The 26466-nt window shown below is 36.4% G+C and overlaps 1 protein-coding gene across 1 annotated transcript; it reads left to right on the top strand.

Moving 5' to 3' along the window:
• Window positions 1–1379: 1379 nt before the first annotated feature.
• LOC121324325 (cation channel sperm-associated protein subunit beta-like) lies at window positions 1380–25685 on the top strand. The gene is made up of 27 exons (XM_041266049.1): window positions 1380–1574; window positions 2732–2794; window positions 4031–4114; window positions 4419–4565; window positions 5161–5215; window positions 5664–5759; window positions 6478–6678; window positions 10284–10423; window positions 11001–11083; window positions 11276–11279; window positions 11831–12077; window positions 12458–12504; window positions 13095–13223; window positions 13328–13471; window positions 14883–15027; window positions 15571–15722; window positions 16730–16887; window positions 17541–17731; window positions 19133–19462; window positions 20193–20332; window positions 20723–20920; window positions 21086–21196; window positions 22767–22877; window positions 23138–23279; window positions 23793–23893; window positions 24690–24764; window positions 25171–25685. The coding sequence occupies exons 2-27, from the start codon at window positions 2771–2773 to the stop codon at window positions 25354–25356; spliced, it is 3441 nt and encodes a 1146-aa protein (XP_041121983.1). The 5' UTR covers window positions 1380–1574; window positions 2732–2770; the 3' UTR covers window positions 25357–25685.
• The last annotated feature ends 781 nt before the right edge of the window (window positions 25686–26466 follow it).

Genomic DNA, 26466 nt, shown 5'->3' on the forward strand with positions numbered 1-26466 from the left:
ATATATATAATATATATAAACTATATATATAACGTATAATAACAAAAAAAAGTTGGACTTATCCCAGGAGTAATAGTTTTCCTTTTGTGAATTTGTAATTCAAACACATTTCAAGTGCATTCTCTGTTCCAGTTCAAATATTGAGTAAATACGGTGGCTTTAACACTTTGTCTCAACAGTAGCTAAAATTGATAAAGAAGAACACTTAGTAGCAATTGACTTCTCGTCTTGTGTGTGTTTAGAGTAGTTTCAATGGGACTGCCCCAGTAAAACATGTATTATACTTTTTAAGACATTGGAAAACGTTGTAAAAAAAGCTGTTTTCCACAGTACAGTACAGTCAGGTTTTAAAAACATGTTCAATTCACTTGTACAAGTTTTATGAGACTATAAGTGGCAGCTGGGATGCTAACTGTTACTGGTACGGTAGATTATATCGCTCCTTTTACTGTATGTCATTAAAACCAAAGGCTGAAATACAATTCATGTTGTAGAGCCAAGACAGGTTAAATAGACAAGGAGCTCTCTAAATGGCAAAAAGTGAGAAATACTGCCAATAACTTGTGCTAAAGGATATCTTAACCAAGCTTCTTAGCAAGTGATTCTCTAGATGCAATGTTAAAATGCGATAGGCAGACATATGATGAAAACACCTAATGATTGGACAAGGACTTTATATCCCATTGTCAATGTCCCCTATATGAAAGGATCTCTTAGCCTTTCAGCACTAGCAAATGCTCATCTAATACATATTGCATACTTAATGGGATATGCATGAGAGACACTTATCTTAATGTCAATCCCTGCTATGCATCATTGACCTTAATGTAGTCTGCCAAGTGGCTAAAAGTGTACGTCTACTAAAACTAATAAATAAATTTTAAAAATCCACAACAAGCATACTCAGTGCTTTTTATACAAATATATCTATTTCTAATGTTTGCTATTATTTATTATGCTGGAGTGTTACAATGGAACGCATGCTGCCCATTACAATGCAGCTGGAACGTCTGTGGATCTAGTATGGATGCTGGTAGCAGTCCACAGTAAAATTCTTAAACATCCTTATAAAATGTTGGGACCTACTGTTCCAATATATAAAAACGCTCCAGTCATGCAAAGATAACGTTGCAAATGATTAACCCAGTCTAACAGTAAAATAATTTATGGATAGATTCCAGGATGCCAGGCAATCACAATTTATACTAATGAAAATTAATATTGCGTGACAGGGATAATGAAAATAAACTTGTGTTGCATAATGCTGAATCTACATCCTGGTTTGCTGACGGAATCAGGCTGTTACAGTAACTAACCAAACATCTAGGCAGGCAAAACTATTTATAAATAAAGATATTCCCAGGCAACCTATTGGAAACACTGAAGTGGAAAACAGCACGGGTGATCTCTCGATAGCACAATAATCAAGTTTATTAAGAAATAGCATAGTTTAAAATACAAAAGTAATCGAACACTATATAAAGGACTAGTGATGCTAAAGTATGTGATGAAGTTATCAATCGGAATTACCACTGACAGCGCTTAGGATGAAAACAAACACTTAAACCACTAATGTAAGCAACAGTGACTGGCTAAATTGGCTAACTTTGTCAAATATTTTACAGGAATAAGCTTGCTGCCTTCTACAATGTATGTGGCTTGTTGCTATATAGTCAAATCAGTTACAGTCAGTTGTCCCGACGGAATTAAAAAAAAAAAAAAAAAAAAAAAAAAAAAAAAAAACATTTAAAAACTACAATTCCCAGAACACTACCGACTAATGTCGGAAGTGCAAGTAAAGGCGGCTTTTCTTAATCGCTGTGTTTTTTTTTTTTTTTTAATGTATTATTATTTTATTTTTATTTTATCACAACATAGTTAAATTTAACTTTTCCTACAACTAATGTATTTCAAATGGTATACCATAATTTATAAGTTAACCGGTTCATACATTTAGTATGTAAATAAATATTTCACACTATGACCATGTGATGGTGGTATAGGACAAATGTGTCTGCCATATATATATATATATTATATATATATATATATATATATATATATATATATATATATACTGGACTGTTTATGTTTTAGGAAGCATATTATAAAACTATTTTCTGAGTATTTATTTAATTAGATTTTACTAAATAAACGATTCATTCGTCATCGCCATCACACCAAATACTGTACCATCAAAGTATTTAATTTCCCCTGTGAAAATGACTTTACCTGACGGAGCAAAAACATGTGTCTTCATGTTTACTAGGTGATGTTTTTTGTTTGCTTGTTTTTGTTTCGCTACAATCGAAATAGTCAATAATGATTTATTTGTGTTAAAAAAATGTACACAATAAAAATAAAAAATAACAACAACAACAAAAAAAAAACACATAGCAAATTGTAGTACGAAATACAACCCTTCCTTAGTATTCTCAGAAAACATGTGCATGTAAGAACATAAGAACATAAGAAAGTTTACAAACAAGAGGAAGCCATTTGGCCCATCTTGCTGGTTTGGTTGTTAGTAGCTTATTGATCCCAGAATCTCATCAAGCAGCTTCTTGAAGGATCCCAGGGTGTCAGCTTCAACAATGGTTAACTGTCAAAAGGTCAATTAATGCAATGAAACCATGCTGCTTTTGCTTAGAAATTATTTATGATGACCTTTTTTTATAAGTAATTAATTGGCTACAAAGCTTAGTAAGTGCTCTCTTCCTGCCCTTCCCAGGTGGGACTGATCAGCTGGTATATTGCAGTTGGTGCTGCAATGCTCTGTCCTTTGGAGGCGACAGTAAGTTTGAGTACAAGTGCAAAAAATGTAAACGCACTTTATTTTGAATTGTAACACACCACTGTCTACATTAGCCCGTGGGGAGTGGAGGCAAGGAGAACATTTGGGGGTTAATAAGCTCTGACAGCCCAGAGCAACCTCATTTTTGCTTTTGTAGCAGTTGTTATAGGTGTGAAGGTTAGCCAGGGGTGAGCATAATTTTATGTATCCCTATTTTATGTTTTTTGCAGTCATAGTGAGTGCTTCTGGGTTCTGTTACACAAACAGTTCCAGTTAATTAAAGACCCCTGGGTGATGTTCCACAGCCAATCTACTGTTAATGCCCTTTTTATGCAAGTTAATGCAATCCTTTTTTGTGGTGAATTTTCTCAGCCGTTGCGTAATAATAATATACAAGGCACTTAACTGTACATTGACATATATCTCAATGAGGGACATAATATATACTAACACAGTACCTGCCTCCTGTATATGTTTTGGATTGCATTTGACTATAATCTTTCACCTGCTGCACGCTTCTTACTCTGCCTGCACTGGATGTCCGGTAATGACTGCAGATACAGGATTCTAGTAAAATCAGCATTATTAAGATCCTCCGCTTGTCTTGTGTGCCTGTGATTGGTTATCTGTCTGGTGTATTCTTAATCAGGTAACATAGGCCACATCTGTGTATTATTTGTGCTATGTGAATAATAAGAGAACGGTTCCTATACACAGCAGTGGTATAAATATTGCATGATCCCTTACTATTTACATCATGTTACTACACCCAGGGCGGCACAGTGGTGGTTAGCGCTGCTGCCTCGCAGCACCAGGGTCCTAGGTTTGAATCTGGCCTAGGAGTCTGTCTGTGTGGAGTTTGCATGTTCTCCCTGTTTTCTCATGGTACTCCGGTTTCCTCCCACAGTTCAAAGCCATGTTGATTGGTCACTTTAAATTACCCTCTGTGTGTGTGTGTGTAGTACCCTGCAATGGACTGCCGTTCCGTCTATGGTGTGGTCACCCTCGCGTTGTGCCCTGTGTCTGCCAGGTTAGGCTCTGGCTCGCTGTGACCCTCTAAAAGGATTAAGTGGTTAAGGATAATGAATAGATGGATAATACACTTTACTACAATTCATTTTATTATTCTTGTCCCAGCCCCAGCTCTAACATTACCCTTTCATTGTGAACTGGTAATAGCAGGAACCAAGAACCAATACAGAATTCATTTGTATTTTACTTTTATTTTTGTTTCAGTTGGAAGAGGTGCCGACACAGTTTCAGTGCAACGCTGACAAAAAAAGTGACCGAATACGACTGTACCTGGGATTAAAAAATTTAGTGAGTTTTTGCCTTGGGTGTTTACAAATATTGGTCTTCATCTACAGCCCGCAAAGCAGGAACAAAGCAAACTTCATAACTCGCACATTAAGTAGGTTATGGGGGTCATTATCACACCGGCAGACTGAGGCATTTTAGACAAAAGCAAACTTTTGAGGTCAGTCACAGAATACCAAGTGAATCAGGCAGAATGGTTCTAAAAGTTCCAAGCTGTGCTGCTATGGTGACACATCTGCACCTCTATTCTTACCATTTTATAATTCACTGTATCTTTTGTTTCAGTGTGTATGTGTTTGTGTTTCAGAAAATCAGCTGCTATTTGCAAAATGATTACAGCAATTCTGAAAACCAGGACATTTTCTCGACTCTGTATACCTCAAAGGGACTCGCACCAAGTCTGAAGCTTTATAATAGGACCCATGCAGTTGTCTTCAATTTTCAGATGAGCCTGGTAAGAACTCAATGTGCACTGAAGTTTACCACGTTTGCACAATCATTTTGCTATGTACTATTTACTTTCCCATTCCGTGAAGTTACCATGCTTTACTGTGCTTACACTCTGCACTCTGTAATCTGTCAACTCATGACACTACAGGATTTCTCTTATAAAAAATGCATAGTAAAAAATAGTAAAATCATTGTGAAAGCATGACAAATTACTACCATTCTAGGTAGAAACCTTATTTTCCTTGTGAAACAGGTAGTTTTAAATAACATGTGAGAAATCAGCTGTCAGAATTCCACTCCATCGTATTTTGTGTATAGATGTAATCCCATGCATATAACATATGGCACAAAACAATTTTTTTTTTAAAGTTCTTCCTGAGTACAGTACGTGCTTCTTGTTATTTATAATAAGTTTACATGTCACGTTTATGGAGTCGTCTTATAAGAGACATCCTTTTGCACAGTTTGAGCAGCCAGAGCGCAAGATGCATAAGATGACGTCTATTATTAAATACAATAAAAGATGCCCTCCCAACTGTGTATTTTGTGAGTATAAAATAAAACCAGAAATACTGACTGATTTATTTCTTGTATTGTAGAATACGACCACATGGAGCATTGACATCCCCCGCAATCACATCACACTTAATGCAGGTATCTTCTGGGGTTTTTTGTATCTTTTTTTTCTTTTAATATTGAGAAATTAGTTCTAATAAAAGATGAGTGACAATGGGACTGGCTAATGCAGGCGCTAGCTTCCTTTCACATCAGTCCTGACCTGAACACCCCCTGCCATTCCGTCCTGGGCCTCTCTCATTGTGCTGTACTGTGTGGTGGGTGTGTGGTGTCCACTCAAAGCTATATTGAGACCATCAAACACATTAGTCTGAACCTCAGCAGGATTTGGTGTGAAAAGCATGAGAGCATGTGTTTCAAAATGCATGGAGCTAGTCTATTCATTTAGTTGAGTCCAATTAAAAAAACAAACCAAACAGGAAGGAATTACAGAGCACATTTCAGTAAGTAGATGTTATGAAAGTGATATCTGAATTTGATTTGGTTTGTTATGATTTTTTTTTTTGTTTTTTTATTTCTCTGTTAGATGTGGCTCCTGTGGATGAGTGGTATTTGCAATTCAAAATGCATCACGGATTGGACATATTCAGCACTGAAGGCACCCTCCTGGACACAGTTCGAGGTATAGAGCTGTGTTGAAGGACAGCTTATGTTGGTGGAAGAGTTAGTATTGATGGACCACACATTAACCAACACATACAAAGAGTTGCAGTTCTAGGACCTCTGGCACAGGAAGTAAACAAAAGATCCACAGCAAAACATTATGGTTCATGTGAGAATGTTGATGTGCTTGTGATGCGTTAAACATTGTTTTAAAGCTTTGATTATTGAAAGTTTAAGAAATTAATTCAATTTAATGATAAAAAAAATGTTTAAATGCTTTAAATGAATCACATTGATAAATACTTTTAGTAACGAATTTACTTTAATATTTATACATTATTTAAAATGCAATGCTTTCTTTTTTAGATTTTTTTTAGATGCAAAATGTTTCACCTACTGTAGGTACACTGTTTTTCCACTGATTTATTTGCATAAGCTTAACAAATAGAGAATTTGCCCATTTATTTAACAACTAAGGGGCTATGTAAATGAACACTAACCAAGGTTTTAAAATCCATTTTCTTTTATTAGCACTAGCATCACTGGCCTCTCTTTTATTCTGTTGAAGATTTTTAGTTCTTTGCTTATCTTATACTTGCATTTTGAATATTCAGATATTTCAATCCTATAGATAACAAAGTTGCTGTTGCTTCCTGATACCAAATTAATTAACAGAATAACCCTGTTTCCATAAAGAGATATAAGAACATTGGCTTTCATTTTTTTTTTTTTACCAGAGCCTCTCCTTCAGTGGACAATTGGGACCCCAATCTCTTACTCCGAGGTTGGCACTTTCATCAACAATGCGGTGAACCTCCAAGTTTCAAAAAGCCCATGCTCTAATGATGTAGCCATCTTGGCTCCAATATTTGCACCCCAAACATCAGCAGGTTGTGTGACACTGTCTTTCATATTTGTTTTTACACCCATTAAAATATGTTGAAAGAATTGATTCTAAGTTGTTGCCAACTAGAATAAAAGAAGATAAACAGCATCAAGTTGTTGGCCTAGTGAACTGATCTATAATAGCAAATAATTCAAGATATTTGCTGTTGCAGAAATATAGAAAAGGGGAATATTAAAAAACAATAATCTGAACTAGATATGTACAAAGTTCTTGACTTATTTTGCTTAAATTTAATGAATCTGTGCATGGACATTTGTAAGGACAGGGCAATATGTAGAAACAAACTAAGTCTAGTTTAGTACACAAGTCTAGTTTAGTACCAGAAATACAGTACCAGTCAAAAGTTTGAGTACACTTGCTGGAAACTGGGTTTTTTTCATAATTGACAATGTTTTACGTAGTATACGTTTCTGTAAATACTTGAAAATGAAAACACATGTTACGTTTCTGTAAATACTTGAAAATGAAAACACATGCTACAATATACAAAACAAAACATAAGGAGTATCAAAGTAATGTTCAAGAAAATTGAAAATTGTCTGTAAATCTTGGATTCCTCAAAATAGCCACCCTTTGCCTTAATAACAGCATCACAACATGAGGCATTCGGTTAACAAGTTTCAGCAGGAAATCACCCGACGTGTCTTCCCAGCTCTTCTGCAGCAATTCCCAGACTCTTCCTCTTATTCTGCACTTTTAACAATGGTTAACAGCTTCACGCAATCTCCTCTGAACAGTTGATGTTGAAACATCTGTACTTCTAGTAGCTTTTAGTTGAGCTTGTATTTCAGGAGCAGTTAATCGCTGATTTCGCAGACTTGTGACTCGAATGAACTTGTTCTCTGATTCTGAGGTTACCCTTGACCTGCCTGACCTTGTTTGGTCCTCATGAGTGCCAGTTTCTTCAAATCGTTTGATGGTCTTCGCCGCAGCAGTTACACAAAGTACAAAGTTCTTGCAATTTGTCTTAAAGATTGACCTTCATTTCTTAAAGTAATTACAGATTGTCTATTTTCTTTGTTTAATTGAGCGTATTTTGACATTTTCTGCTCCCTTACATTCAGGAATGACAAACTTGTGCCTATGCTACCTATATTTATAGTAATCATGGACCCTCACCTGTTAACAATAATTGGTGACAAAAGGTTATTTGGATAACATGCTAGTTAACCCAGAGAACATCTAACAAAGACACTTTTATACTTAGGCAGGTGTTTTAACAATGTGTTATACACATTTCAGACTTTTAACTGACTTGGGCTTCAGACTGCAATCCCCTTGCTTTGGGTGACCATTTCATTGAAATTGACAAGATTTACATTTTCATTTAAAAAATAAATTTCTGATTGCAATTCGCTCATGATTATCAGCTTATATAAGTACACATATATAATGAAATATTAAGTGTTTATAGACAAGTTTATACAAGCATAGATAATCATGCAGATGTACTCAAAATTTTGACTGGTACTGTACATCAAACCATGTGTTATGTGAAGTATTGCTAATGATGCTTATTTTAAGGTGTTTTAGTTCTCGCATGTTTCAAAATGTTACAAATACTGCAGGTGAAAATATATTTTTTTTACAAACCTTAAAACAGTTTTTGCATAGGATTACTAACATGCTGCTGATTACTGATTACCCAGCCATACAATATGTAAAATATGCAAAAAAATGATGTTGCAGTTTAATGCTAAACACGACACAATCCATTAAGAGCTTGGAAAATTCCTTTAACACCCTGGTACTCCAGCGTAACGGAAAAACTCAATTGTGTTTCCTCAAATGTTCTCCTTTTCTGTATTATAGGAACATGAAGTATGCAGTAGGTGTTTTCAATCATGATGCTGTTTTGCTGCAAAAGCTGTCCATAGTTTGTATTCCACCTTCTTGATAAGAATTTCAGTTGGCACAAATCCTGACATGTGCCTTATCTTGGGTAGTCAAGCAGGTGGTGTTTACCTGGAACCTGGGGCAGCATTCACAGTGATGTCATCCATCTTTTTACAGCTTTGATTTAACCACCTGTGTGTGGTTTGCGGCACCAACTTACTTGTATTATTTTTTATTAAAAAAGAAAGATCTATGCCATAAATCCGCAATTCAAATCCAATTATAAACAAATATAATATCTGGAGCTTATCTGGGTTTCGATAAGTTGAGCTATGTGTAATAGATCCTGGTTGAGAGGAGATGGGTGAAACCAATTGAGAAGCAGCATGCTGTGTAACTTGGCACCTGCCTGTCAGTAATCCAAGCAAAATCTTACGACACTTTTCCACTTGGCACTGCCTTTAAGGTGATTTCAGATCAGTTTGTTTCCATCAGCAGCAGATAGAGATGAACACGATTTCAGTCGGGACTCTGTCCAGCACAGTTTAGATTTTGAGCTGGCACAGGACGTTATTTAATGAGAAACCAGCTTAAATCTTTAACTGCAAAAAACTTTAATCTTTAACTGCAGAATGTAGGACTAGGGTAGCTTTACATACCTTTCTCTACGTGAATTTAAAGTAAGGGATTTTAATCTTGATTTGTTAGTTACTTGATTAATCCGAGCATGTGAGCCTTCCATTAAAAAGGCTTAGAATTTGACACTGTAGTAATACACAAAAATAATGTTATGGTTGTGCACAGCTGCACAGTATTACACTGGTGAAGGCAGAAATGCCTTTCTGCTTGATTTAGTTTCTTAATAGTTACAAGTTTACGATTACATGTATTCATTTATCTCTGGTGCTTCTTCACAAATTGATAAGTTGTGGCGCTCTAGCCACCTCTTTGGTCTCTTCTCAATATATAGAACTGCGCAGTGAATCAAAGTCGATAGGTACCAGTGTGGTATTGAATGCTAGCAAAGTGATATATATATATATATATATATATATATATATATATATATATATATATATATATATATATATATTTTTTTTTTTTTTTTTTTTTTTTCATTTCAAAATAACAGGCATTATTCTCCGTATTAAGAATAGCACTGGTTTAGACCCAAATGTAGATACCTGTTAGTGACAAGTCAACATGCAATTGTACACACGAAAGCCTGTGTGCTCCATTCAGACAAAGTATCTAAGTCTGTGTGTCATAGAGGGTCACCACACACAATGTCGACAATTGTTAACACATAAGTGTGACAACTATGGTAATTTGAGTCATCGTAGCATTTTAGGATTCAGGACATATATATATATATATATAATCTAGATATTTTATTTAACATCTATTTAATCAATTGAAACAAATACACAATTTGATGTGTTAAAAACGTTTTTCAGATAGCCTTCGGCATTATCGTCATTAATTGCTAAATTACAATCTAAAGTTTTACAGTGTACAAATTAAAATTTTGTCCAGTTTTTTGTTAAGTCCAAAAACTACAAGCTGGCGATGTAATTCATTATGTTAATTTATATTATTCGCCAGTTAATTCGCCTTTAGTAATAATCAGCAGGTTTAATTCGACTTTATTAAGCAAACTTAGTTAATTACATATGCATGATGCAAAACTTTTACTCATTGCTGTAGCTCAGTACTGGTGTCTTTTTAAATTTGCTTTCATAAGGTTCAGCAATATCGGGAAAGTACTTTTGAATTTCCTTCCCCAGTGAGACCCTTAAGCCTGTCTTTTGTGTGTTTCAGACTGTAATGGACTGGCAGTCGCTGATATCACTCTGACCAGCTTTAATTTGCTAATCCTGACCACTAGGGGTCTCTTCATTAGTGAGGATCTGACATCCCCAGTAAAAAGCAATTTAGATGTTGGTATTTCTTTTTGTTTAAGGTTCTTGCACAAACTGTGAGTTTAAATCATATATTTTTTTTACTGTATCAGGAAAAGTTAATTGGAGAGTAACACTCATAGCAATTTAAAGTGTAAGAAACCTTTTAGTTAAACAACCAATTTAATGGTTTGTCCTCATAGCGATACAGTGGACCCTACTGGCCAGGCGCCCGCTTAGCTCAAGGGCTGACCTTTGTCCTCCAGAGGTGGCTCGCTGACATCTGCTCTGGAGCTCCTGCGTATAAAGAGATATTGGCTTAGTTGTGGGATTGGAGGACACCCACAGACCTTCTAAACTGTTGTGGGGAGGTGAGGGAACATAGCTGGACAGTCTAAATTGGGGAGAAATGACTTAAGCACATGACAAAGCAAAACAAACACACCAATTGTATAATTAGTATGAAGTTCAAACATTGAGAACAATTCTAAAGCAATAGATTGCTAGCTAATAGAGAAAGAGTGTACATATTTTAAAAGGAAAAAAAATGTATTGACAAATTGTGAATTGCTTTCTATAAACTGAAAGAAGATATTTGCTTTTCTGTTGTTCACAGTTCAAAAAATTGGATTTACCCATTTCAACTGAGGTCAGTGATAAAGCCGATATAACGTGGTTGAATTCTAAAAATAAGAAATAGTGATCAGAATAAAGAGACAATAAAGAGATATATGCTGGTTTATATACTGTACAAAGCCTTCAAGGTGTAGTAACTCTAGTGTGACCTTTTCAAGGTAAACTTGACTTCTGCTAAGTTAAAGTGTAAATTCGATCTAGAAAACAGAATAATAAATTGCAAAATCTTAAGGGACTTGTTTTATTGAGCTAAAGTGAGGTAAGAAGAATTATGTATGCAGGTATTTTAATTATTTTCAGTTAAGTAGAAGCCAACCCCTATTTTTGTGCTGAGAATCTGTTGGTCTGCCCTATTCCCATTCTTACAGTGAATAGTATGTTAATTCAGGCAAATATTTCAAATGCAGCGCCATTGTGAGCAGCAGCAATTGCTTATATATAGCATTGAAGATTATCACTGCCTCTCTTACTGCTGGTGCTATAAGGACAATTGATTCAAAACCCTTCAGTAACACTCCTAGGGTGGCACGGTGACGTGCTGCTGCCTCACAGCACCAGGGTCCTGGGTTCAACCCCAGCCTAGGGGTCTGTCTGTGTGGAGTTTGCATGTTCTCCCCATGTTTGCATGGATTTTCTCCAGGTGCTCCAGTTTCCTCCCACAGTCCAAAGACATGCTGTTCAGGTTGATTGGTCACTCTAAATTGCCCTTGGCATCCAGTCCAGGGTGTAATCCCACCTTGCACCAGGTTAGGCTCTGGCTCACTGCAACCTTGTAAAGGATTAATCGGTTAATGATAATGGATGGATTAGCACTCCTTTAAATACTGGATTTATTTATACACAGTGAAAACAAGAGTAATCAGAATCTGGAGAAACACGGTCTGTATTTTCTTATATCCATATTTTTGTATATCCATACTTCTCAGCTGTTGCAGAAATACATGGAATATTTATTTAATGAACATTAATCTTCTTTTTTTTCTTTTAAAGGTGGATCATTCCCATTACACATTGTTGTACACTCCTTTATGTCCCTCTAACGTGGAGAGTTTCCATGGTAAGAATCCTTTTGAAAAGTCCATTCATCATTAGAACACTAATATTGCCTTTTTGACACTAAAGACAGGGATGAAACATGTTATGAGGAACATATTGCAATTCATGCCATCTAAACTTTCGTGATTTTAATCTCTCGCCTGTTTAATGTTATGCGTGTTCAGAATAATAATTTGTTACTGTTTCTGCTTAGTTATTTATCAGACTTACTGCCTGTAGCTTATTACCTAGTGCCATTTTTCGACCAAGGGGAATGCTTTAGGAATAAGTCTTAAAAACTGAATTTCTAAAGTGGTTTTATAAGTGACCACAAGTTGAATGTTTATGCATGTAACTGTTAAATGCCAGCTAATTTGCGCATATTTGTTATTTTGTATCTAGAGGGTTATTTAAGCCTGACATCCAGCAAGCAGAATGCCAATTACCAGGTAGATCCTTCTTACATGTACAATGACAAAAATGAAAAACACCTGCTAGAACACTTTTAAAAGCTGGTCACCCACCACACCAAAACATGATACCTGCTATTAAACTGTGATTTACAGGCCTTGTATTCAGTTTAGCACTTTCATGCACTTTTCACCTGGAGAGTGAAATTGTCCCAACCCCTATAGTGCCCTATTTCCTGTTAGTAATCAACCAGCTGCTTCCCGTAATGACTGACGGGGGTAATCTTAGGATATCCAAAGGGTGGGTGGTTGATGCAATCCAGGGTGATAGCTACTGCTGTAAAATGCTCTAAACAAACTGGTTCATCACAGTGGGGTTTAGTTTCATCAGATTAACCCTTTTGTATAATTACAGAACACATTAGTGTCAGGGATACCGCAAGTGTTTCCCTGTAAATTTTTTTTATTATTATTTTTGCAAAAGATAATCCAAAAGTTGGAATAGTGTTACTAGAAACAGTTCAGAATTCCCAGAAAATATTCAGCTGGCATTACAATTCATTACAAAAAAAAAAAAAAAAAAAAAAGTTGTCTTTTTTTTTTTTTTTTTTTTTTTTTTTTTACTTCAGAACTTGCCATGTCTCTACAGCACTGATCCCTTCACAGATTGGTATAGATGTCTACAACACGGAAATAGTTCTGCTTCCCTTATTTACGATTCTCAACAAGATACTGGAATAGTTCTGTCCTTAAATAAGGTACTGTATTATTAATCTCTTTATCTATCATGCTTTCATGTTTTATAATGATAATAAGATCTATAAAATATATATATATATTGGTTTTTTTTATCCCAATACAGAACCAGGGTTTCGTGTCAGTGTACTCGATGATAAACTCTCAGTTGAACGAAAAGGTCAAGTTTTCACCATTCCAGTTTGAATTTCTTCCAGAAGGAATGTCCTTCGACCCAAGCAGTCATCAGCTTTATGTCTACGGAGCAGAGGTAGACCTCACAAGACAGCAAACAGTGTATTTCCCTGTGAAGTAGTCATATCATTTTGGCACCAATTCATTAAGCCAGTCATAGGGGTACCTACTACCCCTTCATACCCAGAGATCGTATTTTCTGGCGGTTGTAGCTGAATAGCTGCACACAACTCACACGCAGCTTATATAATTCTAGTGAATCAAGCAACACCTCACAAGAGAAGCAAGCTGACTATTTTTTAGGGTTTCCACCACTGGAGGCCTGGATTCCAATCTGACAGGTCACAAGTTTGGGGGTCTTAATTTAGCCCACAGAATATCACTCAATATCACAGAATGTAACACTCCATGACTATCAGTCTCTGTGTTCAGGTGAGCATTGACAGCCTCCTGGCTGTATGCCTGTCTGGAACATTTCAAAGAAAAAAAAGGGTTACAGTCAAACCCACATAATAGCAATCCTGTTAACGTTACCCTGTACTGATTATCACACCATTGAAATGTTCCAGACAGATTGTAATGGGAGTCAATAGGGAGAAGCTCTGCTCAATATAACTGAACACATAGTGCAGTAGCACACAGGGCACTGCATTGTGCATGGTTGCAATATGCTTTAAATTATTACAATGTATGTACATGTAGTGTCATTGACTGTATAATGGCTATTTTCTTTCAGTGCATTATCTAGTACCATGTTTAAGTGCCACAGCAAAACAGGAATATTTGTTGGCTGAACACATCTTTATTTTGGTGCACTGTTAAAAGTCAACTCTACTTTTGCTCAGTCCTTTAGAAGTGATATTAAGAGAGTTTGACAGTACGTAATAGTCCAACATAAATAGAAAACTGTTGATATTATAATGTAACCATCTTAAAAACCTGCCTCGGCAAGTTAAAAGTTTTTAACCTGTTAATATTGTGTTATTACTGCATGCTGCTCTGCAATGGAATACAGTTTAGAGTATTGTTCAACAGCACTCCCTTTCGTTGTATAATTAAACTGTTCCTCTCAGAAGTGACTGGTGAATAATGTTGTGAAAGAGTGACCTCTAGTGGAAAAATTGTGTTAATGAATGCTGACTTTCATGGGGTGTATTCACTTCATCATCTTATACCAAATAGTTCTACCTCATTACAAAAAAAAAAAAAAAAAAGATCAGTACTGCAGAGTAAATTTCAAGGAAATGGGGCTAAACACCCTGGCACTGGGATTACCCCCATAAACTCATCTTTAGAGGGTTGAGTGACTCAGATAGGCTTGGAACGTTTGTTAGCTGTGAAAGCAATGCAATTTCGAGCTTGTGATTGGGTAGAGGGTGATTTATTTGTGAGTGTGTGTGTGTAAGCATTCTCAAACAATGAACAGAATGTGTTGATGAAAGCATGAATAAACGTTTCTGTTGTCAATTTGGTGTCCTTATCTGTAGGTGTGGTCTTCAGAAGATGGAGGCAACACATTTAAAAAGATCATTAGTTTGGCCAGTGAAAAGTTTGTGAAGTTAATTTTGTGTGTTCACAAACAGGCAGTGGTATTTGTAACAAATTACGGCAACATCTACTTCAGCAAGACAGGTAAATGAGTTTCCATTACAGCAGAGCAGTAGACTAGTGGACATCAGCTGTGCCTGTAGTTGACTAAGGCAGACACCATTGCACAGATTAAGCTAACCGCACTCGCTCTATGACAAAAAGTTCTCTTAGAACATATTTGAATGCTGTAGTATTGGTAATATCTGTTCTATGAAAGTGCTTTAGTAGAAACTGTCGCTTTAGCAATGCTTCCAGAACCTGGGTTTGTCTTAGTTTGTAACTTTAACATTATATGCCTCTCTAATAGAAAAAAATTAATAAATAACTGCTGAAATATTGTAATTTTAGTTTTAAACAAGCTTGTTTTTTTAATTATTTGAGATAGACTGAAGATGTTTGGAGCAATCCCAGGAGTTTGTATTCTTTTTATTTTTCAAATTAAAATACACAATTTGCTCTTTCCTATGTGAAAATGTAAGACTGAACGCACACGGGAAGAAGTAAGAGAGTGTACAATATGTTGGCTGCTGTAGGAATAAGGATTTTAACGCTCACCCTTCTGAACTGAAACATTGATCTTTCAAGGTTCGTTGAGATACAGCAAGCTGAACAAGACAAAATCAGAATTCTCAACCCTGTACTGTGATCACCTGGGCAATTTAATCCTCCTGGCTTTAGACGCACACAGTCCAAATGGACTGAAAGTGGAAAACATCAACCCAGCTTCATTGATGATGGTGGGTACAGAGCTGCAGTGGACTCAGGATTTTTCAAATGCATACAACTAGACAAACATTTAAAATTAGCCTAATAGTTATGTGTTTAGCTGTAGCAGAGACAGAAAGAAGATACATATAAAAACTTTTATAGACTGTGACAGCAAGAGAAAAGGACAGTGAGCACGATTTGCACCTGGGGTAGCGCTACCGCATTGTTACAGCATGCGTTGTCGGAATGGCAGTATTTGCTTGTTTCCCCTTTTGCGCTAATATCTGAAATATACAGAAATCTGCATGTGCATTATTAAATTTGAATTGATCCAAGGGGCGTCACTGGCAAATTGAAGTTGTTCCCATGATACTTAACTAAACAAGTATATTGGTAACGTGCCCAACTGTACATTCTAAATTACAATTAGTATGGTGAAATAGTTGATGAGCATGACATGGATCAACAGAATGGTGTAGAATGTGAATTACCAATGAAATATGTAATCACAATGTAATAAGCAGCTGTTCAAATGTATGAAAGTACAGACACCCCTATATCCCCAGAATCAGATATTCTCAATAAAGGTCTTGAACAGTATTTACAAATGGTTGAACTTTTTTTTTCTATATAAACATCTCTTTTCGGGACCTTTTCATGATGGAAACATTGTTTATGTGTTGGCTAATTTCAAATCATGCTCCAATTCTCTGAGCACGGGCTGTACACTGATCTGTTTTCTTTAGCCGAAATTTAAATACCTGGCTGTCATTGGATATGCAAAGTTACCTAAAAAATACCTACAGAAGCACAGCATGAAGAAATTCCACTATGTAAAAAATGGACGTACCATAACAAAGCATGTAAATTTAAATATAAAAAACTATTCTCATTGTTTTATACATATATGTGTGTACAGCACATTTGAATTTGTCAGGTAGAGCATTGCTTTAACATGCTTTTCAATAGCTTTGTAGCATTTGTTTGTGTTTGTGAATATTTGTTTGAACACTTGTATTTCCATTGTTTTCACTAGGATGATGACTTGGGCTTTGACAGACCCCTTGCCCTTCAATATATCAGGGACAAGACAGCACTGTTTCACGAATTCGGTCCTTATCTTGCAAATCCGTCCGCTGCTGACTCAACTCCCAAGCTCTCCAACTCCTATATTGGCAAACTGATACAACTAAGGTAAAGCAACTGTCTCACTGAAGAAGCAAAAGGACAAGCATGTCAGTAACATACATCCCTTGCCATGGCTGTAAATTCAGAATTAGAGCAATCAGTATGATCAAAAAGCTATATGATAACCATGACATATATCAACAGCATACACAGAATAGTATAGAATAAGAAAAGCGTAGCTTAATCACAATTTGATGAGCGATTCTCCTGATATGTGCAAACATGTGTGACATACAGATGGATGGATGAGCAGAGAGACAGACACCTCCATATATCCCCAGCATCTGATACCAGCTGCTCGACTGCTACTGTGCAGAGATTTTTCATATAATTCCCTTAAATGTTTTAAGTCATTAGGTGTTATCTGAAACCTGATATATACCTGTTAATAAACACAAAATAAAGCGTTTTTTGTTTTTCCACAAAACATAAAAAAAACTTCCAGTCGAAATGTTTGTCTTTGAATCTTTTTTTTTTTTTTTTTTTTTTTTTTTAGTATTTCTGAAGATGCTGTCTTATCCTTCATTCATCAGATTAATAAAATAATAATTTTAACACTCGCCAATCAAAAGCATGTTAAAGGTAATGACACTGTAAATCTGTCGTATAAAGTAATGGTGACATCTTCAGTAAAAGTAATGCCTTAATCTTGGTTTCAGTTCAGGTGGAAGGGGTGTGATAACAGAAGTCTACACGACTCACATATCTAATAAATTCTTGGCTGTTGCTGTTGTGGATATACTGGAGACGTTTAATGGTGAACCTTTAATCACAGACCCAAATCAGAGTTACTCACTTACTGTTCGTGACGTATCAAACAGTAGTGTTGATATACAATTGTATAACACTGGTGAGTAGGAAATTATATCCGTATACATTTTTTGTATAGTTTTGTTAGTGAGACCCCCCAAAACTATATCTACTGTATATTTCAAAAAGCAAGCTCATTTACTATAGTTTCTAAGTATCCATATATTCCACATTCATACCTGGAAATAGTCTGCCCCAAAGTAAAGTATAGCACTTTAATGACTATGGAGTAAGTGCACCCCCCCCACCCCGTACCCCCGTCATCTGACAATCGTTTGGATTCGTTAGCATTGGATCATTAAAATAATCCCATGTGTGATTTATAAAAACCCATGTGTAATTTATGATCTTAATAGTGATATAACCTTATTGGCCTGCAATGTGACAGACTTGTTTGGTCCTGCTGTTTCACACACAGCTGAGTTTTTGGATTACAGTAATCCGTCGCATTTCCGACTGCTGTGGGACCAGAATAAGGGTGGATATGTAAAAAGGTGGATAAATTAATCCTGTTTTAAATACCATTTTACACAGCTGTAACAATTATTATATTCACACAATTATTGTTTTGAGATTCAGCTTTTATTAGGGAGCTCCCCTAAATCCCTTGTTTAGAAAGATACAGGGTATTAATGCTTGTGACGGAGTAGCCATGTGCCTTGTGAGTGTGTGCATTTGCTACTGAGTGACAGGCAGGAGATTGAGACGGAGGTTGAAGTTGATACTCTCCCCACAGGCAAACATGATTTATTTACATATCAACACGCACGGAGCACATACAACACAGTGTATGAAAACTTTGATAGGAGCTACAATCTCTGAACTAATCTTCTCTGTTCAGTAATAAACTAACATTGCTGAAGAGATTGATCATGGTGGATACACGGTTAGGGCGGATATGTGATGGACGGATAGGCGACGAACTGTTGCACTTATGTACCATTGCTAGTGTTGTCCATAAAAAACAAAACCTTCCACTGGCCTCATTTCTTCTCCTCAATGATACAGACCAGATGCTTTGACATGGGTTCTTTATAGGTGATACACAGTTGTATTCTTTCAATAAAGTTCTACTAAAAATTATGTCCAGTGAAGATTATTTTAACCTCTGACCATATAATTGATACATGCCACTCGTTTCATGCTCTTTACAAGCTGTATTCTATGATTCTTTCAATAAAGATCCATTACAAGTGGAAATGAAAATGTTCTGTTGCATTCTGTTGCATTGTTTTTAACCTCTGGACATATGAATGAAATTTTTTTCACATTTCCATATTACTTCATGTTTCTAAACAATTCTATCTGATATGGCATGCCACTTAGATTATGCTACCAGGGGTGCTTTTTTTTGCCACAAAAACACCAGTTCTATTTACTTGTTTGTTTGTTTGTTTGTCTGTTTATTTATGTATTTATTTATTTATGTATTATTTAACAGATTCTACTGATGGCTTTCAGCTGACGGATATTGGGAAAACAATAGTGATTCCAGGCACCAGCAGCTTTTTAATCACTGATGTGGTAAATTCCAACAGTGTCATTGCAGTTTCCACAATGCCAAAATTGGTGCGTAAAGATAAAACCTACAACCAAGCACAGTGGATGCTGTTTAACTTTGGCTCTGGGTATGAAAGAACATGGAGGATTACGGAGGGGGAGTGCAGGCACAGTCTGCAGTTTTTTGGTGATTTTGACACAAATTCTCTGTTGTACATCGTAATCCAAGAAACGATGAGCTTCAGCTTCAAGGCTTCAGTCTCTGAGTCAGGTAAGCCCCCATTGTTTCTCATACCAAGATTTTAGAGCTTCCTCCCTGTGTTGCATATCGTATGATATGTGACTTAAAGACTATTAGTCAGGTGTGCTAAAGTGGTTGCAGGTAACAAAATAATTCCATAAATCTTACCTGTCACACATGCTAAATAGATTTGAAAGAAACACATGTTACAGTATTGTTATATGTTTTTTTTTTTTTTTTAAACATCTGGTACTATAACAGAGATCTCTGAAAAACATCCTTTACATTAGATATTGTCTCTTGACCAGTACACACATTGGCATGGGTGGTATCCACATCTTTATTAAGTCATTTTTGGGGTTTTTTTTCCCATCGAAAGACAGTATAGGGAATAATAATAATAATAATAATAATAATAATAATAATAATAATAATGGGAACATATGTTTTTTTGGTGTTGCTCAATCAAAACTGTTACTCATATAGTGATAACCTTTCTATGAAATTTGAATTGGTTTACAGTTAACAAGTCTCTGTTCAAATGACTGCAGTGCTACTGTCATACAAATAACTGTCTTTATTTTGTTTGTAAAAATACAGACCATTTAGAAGATCTTTGCTTTAATTGGGTGTCAAACTATTGCAGACATTTGTGCTTAGTTCCATTTTAATTTCCTGTTTTTTTTTTGTTTTTTGTTTTTTTCCGCTTTAGTGCATAGATTAAATAATTTCAAACCAGTGTGAAATGTTATATTGACAGGTATGTCTTATTTTCAAAAGAAGCTCATGAAAGTGATTGTAGGGAATCCTTCACTTCTGAAAGTGACAGCTGCTCATAGCTGGGACACCTTAGGCAACCACATTCTGAACATTACTGTCTTCAGCATGTTTTTTCAAAAGGTAAGGTAGCTTGCTTTGAATAAGGTTTACTCCAGTATTTGCATTTGTGCTTTGCCTTGCCTTTCCTCTGCTTATGCCCGATATGCACAGAAGTAAAATTCAGCACATAAAGCAACCCTTTCTAGCATCACTGAAATCTCACGCAAGCAAGCCGTGTAGGTTTCTATATGAGAATTTTCACACCAAATCAAGATGGAACTCCTGTGGCGTGGTGCTTGTTAGGCCAGGCGTGAGATAGTTTAATTGCTAATATGCCCTGTTCCTACTATAAAAGGAGACCATATTTTGTTGCAAGAGTACTCTGTAATACCAATACACAGTCCCTGGCCCTTCCTGACTGCTGTGGTATTCTGATTTCTTTAAAAAGGTGTTGTTTTATTCTCTTGACAGGGCATGACTACAATATCTGTATATGTTCCAGAGGCCTCCCTGCTCTGCTCCTTGTCCAGCTTCACATTCAGCCTGCAGAACTCCTGCCCGACCAGCATGCGTATCAAGTACATTCCAGATAGGTTAATTAGCGCTGATGAGTGGCAGTATGGCAATCCAGTTGACTCCATGGGCAATAAACTGCTGATGGACCTGCCGGTAAAAAAAACAAGCAAAAACTGTGTGTTGCTAGTATTTAGCTTTACGTTGATTTAAACAGCATGTGAATGATCGATGACTACATTAATCACGTACACATTACACTGCATCCCTTTGACCAGCTCCATTTAAAGATGTGTACTAGTGTGTGCTGTTATTTCCTAGGTGAACTACAGACCCCCATCCCAGCTCGGAATAGCCATCCCAGTTTCTGATAACATTTACAATGCTGACCCAAGCAAGCCACGGCCTAGACAATATTACCAGATCTCTAAGGTGAGTAAGAGGGCAGCACAGTTTGAGTTCGGTAGCTGAGGAAAAAACACCATGAGTTTCATGAGAGCCATACTGTGTACACTGGCTACCAATCAATGCTATGATATTAAGGTTAGTATGTTGGATTTAGTCATATTCACAATTTTTGCTTACTTAAAGTTCATGAATAGCATGAAATATCTATTTTTATAATTTCAATTTAAATGAATCTCCCACTATTACATTCAAAAGAAAAAGGCCTCAAACACTGTAGGGGACCCCTTTCAGAAGAGAGGTGTGACAGAAGTAAACAGTGAGAGTGGAAACACTGCTGAAATGAAGCAAGTTTCTTTAAGAAAATACTTTTTTTTTTTTTTTTACAACCAGCAGCATTACACAAGCTTAAAAGAAGGATGCTTTTTCACCTCCACTGTTTAAAACTAATAAGAAAAATACAGCTTTCTACAATATTGCACTGTCAGAGTTCATGCAACACAACAACATGTTATTACAGCTGTGTTTCAGAGCATAACAATCTTACATATATACATTTGTCAGTTTTGAATATTGCAGTAGGCACTTTTGTAGATTTCTATACCCATTCCCTATAAACAAAACGTAAAATCCATGTAGTGAAAGAGAATACCAAAGAGAAACATACTGAGTGTGTAAAACATACTTTCCAGAACCACAGCACTAAGTTAATTTACAAGGCGCTTTTATCCAAAGCATCTTACAGACTATGAATCAACAACTGTTGCATTCACATCCGAAGGACGGAGCACAAGGAGGTTAGGTGACTTGCTCAAGGTCACACACAGTGAGTCTGTGGCTGAGTGGGGATCTGAACGAACCTCCTGGTATCAAGCCCTTTTCTTTAACCACTGGACCTCCAAGCCAATCCAGTCCTGTTTTCTACGGACTAACTTCTCAGGCTACTAACATCATAAAGTAGTTTTGCTGTGCATATTGTGTTAATATGAATTTGACCACTTGTGAAATCCTGGATACCCTAGTTAAACAGGAGAAAGGTACCAGAATGACAAATTCCTATTGTTTATCTGGATGTATCCACCAGCAAGATAATAAAAAAGTTCAGAGGCTCCAAATAAATACTGTGGTAAGTGATGTGTTACAGTAGTTTGTGCGTTAATCCAAACAACAAAAGAAAAGTTTTCTATAATACTTGTACGGCCTCTACATTGAGGGAAAAAATATTTTACGAAAATCAAATGTACATTTACTATTGTAAAAATAGGTTCGCACCTATGTCTGACATGATTTTGACAATCGTTAAACATGTAGGCATAATTCTAAAGATTTTGCACTCAAACATGAAACTTTTAACATAGCTAATATGGTGAAACACACACGCTTCTGTGTGCGTCACTTGACTGATTGAATACAAAAGTAAACCCTGTCCATGCCCTTCTGTACTACCTGTGCACTGATTTTGTTAATCTCGTCTGGGAAGACTGGTTTAATTCAGTACAGTATACAGTAGAGGAGTCTTTTACTACAGGCTGTTAGGGTGTTGTAGGTTGTTTGTTTAAAGACTTTCTATATTTTGTATTTTCATTCCTATTTGTAGAATACTGGAACATACAAGCAATGTGCTGGAAAATCGTCTCAAGCGGAATGTGGCTGTACAGAGGAGATGAGGCTTTCGCCGTTAGCTGCACATTCGGATTGCAGGAAAAGGGTATGCCAGTCAGCCTGTCAGAATGATCATACAGTATTTCAGCCTTTAGATTTCTTAATTTCTTCAGCAGCAGAGGCTACAAAAAATGTATCAAGGGAATTGTATTTCTTCTTTATGCAATTAATCTAAGGCTGAACTTGTAATCACCTGAAAGGATTCCCATATACCCAGATTTCTGAGTTTTTCTTTTTTTTTTTTTTTTTTTTTTTTTAGCCCTCTTGCAATTTTTTGAGTCTGTCTTTGTTTGTGTTTATGTTCAGGTTTTAAGGTTTTTGTATCCTGTCAACAATTTTAACATCACCTTGTTTCTAACAAGATCTGGGCACGACAACCAGCCCCTAAAGGCGCCTCAGTTTGTCACTGTAACCGAAATTAACAACAGAACTAACTGGCGAATCACAGGTACCTGCTGCTTTGTAACACTACCCTTTCACTCTTTAATTTCATTTAAAATAGCAATCCTCATCTGTGAAATGCATTGCACCTAAAGGCATTTGTGATTAAATTATCCAGGACTAAACAGCAAGGTGTAATTTGTTTTTCACCATTTAGTTTGTGAAAAAAATTGAATAATTAGGAATTAGGAATTTCACACCTGGTATATCTCACTCTATATTTGAGTTTCCTGAATTGACAGTGCGTGTTTTGGATCCTAGTGCATATTTAAGTGGTAAATTGGGACACAAGGGGCATGCATTTCCAAATTAGCTTGTACAGTATTTCTTACCCTGGCTTGTAACAAACACGCTTCATTTTAGACTAGCTGTTTAAAGCAAGATGTTATCCCTGAAGATCCCATTCACATATGCTTTCATACAAAGCGTTTATTTTTCTAGCACATGTTACAATATGTTTTCCACTAACATACATTGATTTTGTAGTACAGTTAATCTTTGTTTTATGTAATGCCTTTAGGTACCAATGCTGTTCCAAGCCTGCTGAAAATGAGGGAGTATCTGGGGACCAGTCTCAACAGCACCCTGTATAACCCTGAAGGACTGCAGATCAGCTTTTATGTAAGTAACTTTCATTGACTGAAGGGTTGATGAAAGAAGAAATGTTACTTTGAAAAGTCCTTGCAGTATACTGATGTAGATGCTCTTTGTTCTGTCTTTACATCTGTTTGTATCAAGAAGTGTGAATATCACACTTTAAGAGATATCTAGAGAACCAGTTATTCAATTGTAGTGAAACTTGTTATGGGCATTGATTGGGATTATTTAAACCTAGGTCATTATGGCAATATCACATTTCCATCAACAAGAAATCATTGTGTAAAACAACATCTCATCTGTTCCAGTACCAGACAGCAGTGTGTAATGCAATCAGCAACCAGACGTATATACATTTAAATATGCTTCATACTAACACATGAACGCTTTTTCTTTTCTTTGAAGCAGACACACGGTATTTTGCACTTATCTTATACAAGGTCTTAATGAAAAGGGCTTTAGAACCAGGCGGATATCGAGAGCCAGTAGGGCTGCTTTAGTGTATCTCTCATTTTCCTAAAGGGAGTTGCATTGTTCTTTCACAATTTTGCATTTGAATTGATTCAATGTATGGTAATGCATTAAAAGAGCCACCGTATATACAAGTACAGACTGCCTTCCTATAGTGACCCCTTTGTCATCCCATGTTATATTCCCTGTATAAAGACCAACTGTGCAGTTGTTATAAGTCCTCATGTACAACTAACATTTTTTTTTGTTTCAACCAAGAACCAAATTTGCATTGTTTATCAATGAAAATGAAAGGTAGCACTCACAGAGAGAAAGAGTCAGTAGCTAACTGCTTTCTCTTTCCATGCAGGGCTCTGAGCTTTTCCATTTCAGAATATCTGTCATTCCGGGCATTTCTCTGTGTGACTTGGTAGAAGAAGTTCAGGTATACCTTAAAAAAAAAAAAAAATTGTATGAGGGATACTTTGAAGAAACATTTTATTTGACTAAGGAAATGAGGAATTGTTTAGCCAAATGAAGATGGTAGTTAGACGTTTTACACATCAGCCTCTTATTAACACATCACTTTTTATACTGTAGTTTGGTTAGTATTCTACCACCGGATGCCACATTGGATATATTTTAACTGACCTGACTTAAGAATCCCATTAATTATTGTCCCTAAGTGCTAAATGCAATAGAAATATTGTGAAAAAGGGTCAGCAATAAAATAAGCTTATGCGTTTTAGAGTGGTGGTGTTAGGATCTCCATGCACAAATAGACAGTGTTATGTTTTTAATTTTGTGTCCAACACCTGTGTAACTGTGCAATCTGTATTTCTGACTTACAGATTTATATTGATGGTCCTCCTCTGGCATTTCCAGCGCAGTACCTGATCAATACCATAACTGCAATTGTTCTGGGAGGAATCCTTCTGATTGTTTTTCTCTTGAAACTGTATGGAGTTAAATTACCTTCAAAGAGTAGCTTCACAAGCCTATTCAGGAAACGCAATTCAGTGACTCCAATCAGTTGATTGCTTGATGCTTGGGTGAGCGGGTGTCTTTTACAATGCTTTCACTTTGTTTTAAATAGGTTTGTTTGCCATCCTTCAGGGTGCAGTTTTCTCATGCATTTCCGAATGCTTACAATGATCTGCAATTTTTTTGTGTACCATACTTTACCATACCATTTTGAGCTTTACCGTTGTTGTTCATTGCATGTTTTCACTATGCTTAATTACCACAGTTTCTAGTTCTTTAAAACATTTTGTATGGGCTAGCTTGACTTGTTATGTATTGTTTTAAATGTGTGCATTTGCATTTAGAGCGTTTGTACATGTGTGTTCTATAAAATAAACTAAAGACCTGAACAAAAAATATACTCGTTATGATTTTTTTTTTTTTTTTTTTTTTTGTATTATGAAAATTAGACCGATTTCTTAAACTACATACCAGGGATAGTGGCAATGGAGAAACCCACCCTTGAATTTAGTATATTTTTATAAACATGTGAGTGACTGGGGGCTCCTGAATGGCGCTTCCAGCAAAGGCGCTCTACGCGGATGTGCCCTATTGCCTGGGGATCGCAGGTTCAAGTCCAGGCTATGTCACAGTCAACCATGACCATGACCAGGAGCTCCCAGGAGGTGGCACACAACTGGCCGAGCACTGCCCAGGTAGGGGAGGGTAGGGGAATCCACAGCTCATCAGCAACCCCTGTGGCTGATAGGGCACCTCTGCAGTGGAGCCTCCAGATCTGTGTTGTCCTCCAGCACTATAGATCTGGTGGCCTCGCACTGGATCCACAGTGCGAAAAATGACAGATTGGCAGGAGCACATTTCAAAGGATGCATGCTCCAGCCTCCATTTCCCAAGTCAGCAAGGGGTTTGCTAGCTAGGATACAGATAAGAATTGGGGAGAAAACCAGGGTAAAAAAATTTGAGAAGACTAAATATTAGACTAAAACGCATCAAGACTAATATTGATAAAAACAAAAACAAAAAAAAACAAGTGAGCAACTGAATTTGTGATCAATACAGCCTGCTAAATTCAGACATAATTCACACATAAATTACTTCAAATGTCATTTTACTTTTTTTTTTTTACATTTCTTAAACTGTATGATGTTCACAATCGTTCTAGG

This window comes from Polyodon spathula, chromosome 12 (genome assembly GCF_017654505.1).
Source record: "Polyodon spathula isolate WHYD16114869_AA chromosome 12, ASM1765450v1, whole genome shotgun sequence".
Lineage (NCBI taxonomy): Eukaryota > Metazoa > Chordata > Actinopteri > Acipenseriformes > Polyodontidae > Polyodon > Polyodon spathula.

Bases quoted from the DNA above. Each gene is read 5' to 3' on its own strand.
- LOC121324325 (XM_041266049.1), top strand. From the start codon at position 2,771: ATGCTCTGTCCTTTGGAGGCGACA. The intron at 4,115-4,418 runs GTGAGTTTTTGC...TTTGTGTTTCAG, and splicing joins ACCTGGGATTAAAAAATTTA to AAAATCAGCTGCTATTTGCA. The intron at 12,078-12,457 runs GTAAGAATCCTT...TTTTGTATCTAG, and splicing joins TAACGTGGAGAGTTTCCATG to AGGGTTATTTAAGCCTGACA.